This window comes from Galeopterus variegatus, unplaced genomic scaffold (genome assembly GCF_000696425.1).
Source record: "Galeopterus variegatus unplaced genomic scaffold, G_variegatus-3.0.2 Scaffold3179, whole genome shotgun sequence".
In the NCBI taxonomy this organism is placed as follows: Eukaryota; Metazoa; Chordata; class Mammalia; order Dermoptera; family Cynocephalidae; genus Galeopterus; species Galeopterus variegatus.
Window position 1 is genome coordinate 105,801 of NW_007729290.1, and position 2,751 is coordinate 108,551.

Here is a 2,751-nt window from a genome sequence, read left to right on the forward strand (position 1 = left end):
GAAGGACATGGACTGTCTAATTTTGTATGGGCTTTTGCAACAATGTACATTCAGAGGCATGTTTGCCCTTTGATAGTTATCTTGTAGCCTAGAAAACATTTCATCTGATCGCTAGGTATTCCTATTCTTCATTTAAGATGGGTCAGTAACTGTGGCCCACAGACCTGATCCAGCCCTTTTTAGAAAATACAGTAGTATGGGAGCATAGCCACACTCTTGTTTGCATGTGGTCTATGGCTGCTTTCTCACTACAGCAGCAGAACTGAGTAGTTGCCCCAGAGGCTGTATGGCCCCAAAGCCAAAGGGGTTTACCCTCAGGCCTTTTATAGAGAAAATTTGCTGATAGAAGATCAAGGGACTGGATCAAGTATATACTAATTCATCACATATATTCCTGCAGGTATTCAGTAAAACCTCAGAAGTTAGATCTTTGTCAGTTATCCCTATGTCACCTTATTTTATTTCTTGATAAGTTGCCTTAAAGTGAACCAACTGGAGAAAATAATTCAGTTAAGTTTGGGTTATAGTAAAGTGGTTCTGTTATAATTGTAACAAGATCAACAGCTTCACCTGCAAAAATGTGTTTTATTAAACAGAGCTATTGTTTTTCATGATCTTTTCTAAAATGAGATTTTTTTCCTACACATACCACTAGTGTAGTTCTAATAGAAAGAGATTATTCTGGAAGAAGGAGGATCAGTGTCTAGCCAGGTTCTCATAAACCCTGTCTGAGCTTTGATTTCTTCCTCTGTTTGCAGGATAGCATATATTATCTTAGAATATATGGTCTTCCAGTTTGGGGATATCAGATTCTGTGTATATCACTTTTTAGTTGAACATACATGACATTTTTATCCTTGGCAAATGACATATTAGAGTCATTAGCTCACTTGCATTTGTTATTTAATTAAATTTCAGATCCTACTGAAATGAGTTCGTTATATGTTGGTCGTATTTCATGTGTCTAAGATAGGCTGTTTATGACATCACAACTATTTGTATTTTTCATAATGATATTTTCTTTTTCACAGAACTATGTTAGAGTTGTAGAGGTTTGGTGGGATGAATATAAAGACTACTTCTATGCTAGTCGTCCTGAATCAAAGGCATTACCATATGGGGATATATCTGAGCTGAAAAAATTTCGAGAAGATCACAACTGCAAAAGTTTCAAGTGGTTTATGGAAGAAATAGCTTATGATATCACCTCCCACTACCCTTTGCCACCCAAAAATGTTGACTGGGGAGAAGTAAGTATCAGCCAATATTCAGATCTCAGAGAGTATGCATTTGGAGTTTGAGTATGGGAGAAGGCAAGAGAGTTGGAAATATGTGAGTGAATGAGAAGAATTCTTGGGGGAAACATCCCCCTACCTCACCTTCTACAAGACAACTACAGCTGCCCCAACCACCTGGCCACCGTGTGATCTCCTCCCAGCCTTTGTACACGTGGCTTTCTAGCCTGACACTGTCTACTCCCCTCCTGCAACTCCTGCCATTTCCCCACCCCTCACTCCAGCTTCCTTTCTTGACTAATTCCAGCTTACCCTACTGCTCTCAACTTAGGGATCACTAATACTCAAAAGTCTTTCTGTTCTTCCCTACTCCATCAAAAAAATCAGTTCTATGATCTTTCCATAGGTTCTCACAACACCCCAAATTACATATCATCCAACCAGTCTAAGTGCTTTAGGACCTTAATCACCAGTGGACTAATGCAGGGACTCCATATACAATAGGCATTCACAGTGCTTTTTGAAAAACAGTGCTTTTGAATGACTTAATTAATGGTAACTAAAAATAATAAAAGTCGGACAAAGGCATTGATCTGTGTTGTCATTTCTTTGCTTCTTCAAACTTGCCTTTATAACCTCATTTCCGATTGCATCCACGCATGTGCTGAATACTGCTCCCTCACAGGTATACTGAACATGCCATGAACTTTGAAGTCTATGTACCTTTGCTTAGTTATGTATTCAACAGATATTGGTTGGGGGCCTACTATGTGCGAGTCACTCTCCTACACAGAAAAGGAGAGAGACCAAAACAGTCCAGAAAGACAAATAATGACAGATGGAGGTAAGAGAGACAGGAAATAAACACGTGATGTGCTCAAGAGGAAAGGGTAGGGAAGGCCTTTCTGAGGAGATGACATTTAATCTGAGAACTGAATGATAAAGAGCCAGTGAATCAGAGAGCCAGGAAAGAGTGTTACAAGTAAAGAAGAAAATTGTGAGTTCAAAGGCTCTTTAAATTTCAGGCAGGAATGCTTTGCATGTTTGATCAGCAGAAAAGAAGAGATGAAATGGGGCAGGAGTGTCAGGTGAGGAGGGAGGTCTTTATCCTGAGGGGGATGGGTAGCCACGGGATGGTTTTAAACAGACCAGGGTGGCAAGAGTGGAAATGGAGAGAAGCAGACAAATTTAAGATACAGAATCATCTGGAGGTAGATCACTGATGGGTTGGTATGTGAAGGATAAGGGCCAGGATGACATCTGGGCTTTATTTTTTATTTGAGTAGCTGATTACGTGGCAGCTGAGATTGAGAAAATGGTAGAGGGGGTGAATGAGGAGGAGCTGAAGAACTGCAGGTTCTCTATTGGTGTTCCAGATATGTAAAGTGCCTGTTAGACATCCAGGCAGAGCTGTCAAGTCCTAACTGATCGTAGATCATAGGCAATGCAATACTGAAGCTCAGAAAAGAGGCCACTCTACAGATGTAAGTTTGGGGCCCATCAGCAGGTAAGTTTT

At 40.3% G+C, this 2,751-nt stretch overlaps 1 protein-coding gene across 1 annotated transcript in view; it reads left to right on the forward strand.

The window, feature by feature from the left end:
- The window catches only part of GALNT7 (polypeptide N-acetylgalactosaminyltransferase 7), an 82,719-nt gene that overhangs the window by 68,371 nt on the left and 11,597 nt on the right, over nt 1-2,751 (forward strand). Inside the window, exon 8 of the mRNA XM_008584228.1 lies at nt 1,032-1,250. Coding sequence (XP_008582450.1) covers nt 1,032-1,250 — 219 coding nt within the window. The remainder of the gene's footprint in view (nt 1-1,031; nt 1,251-2,751) is intronic.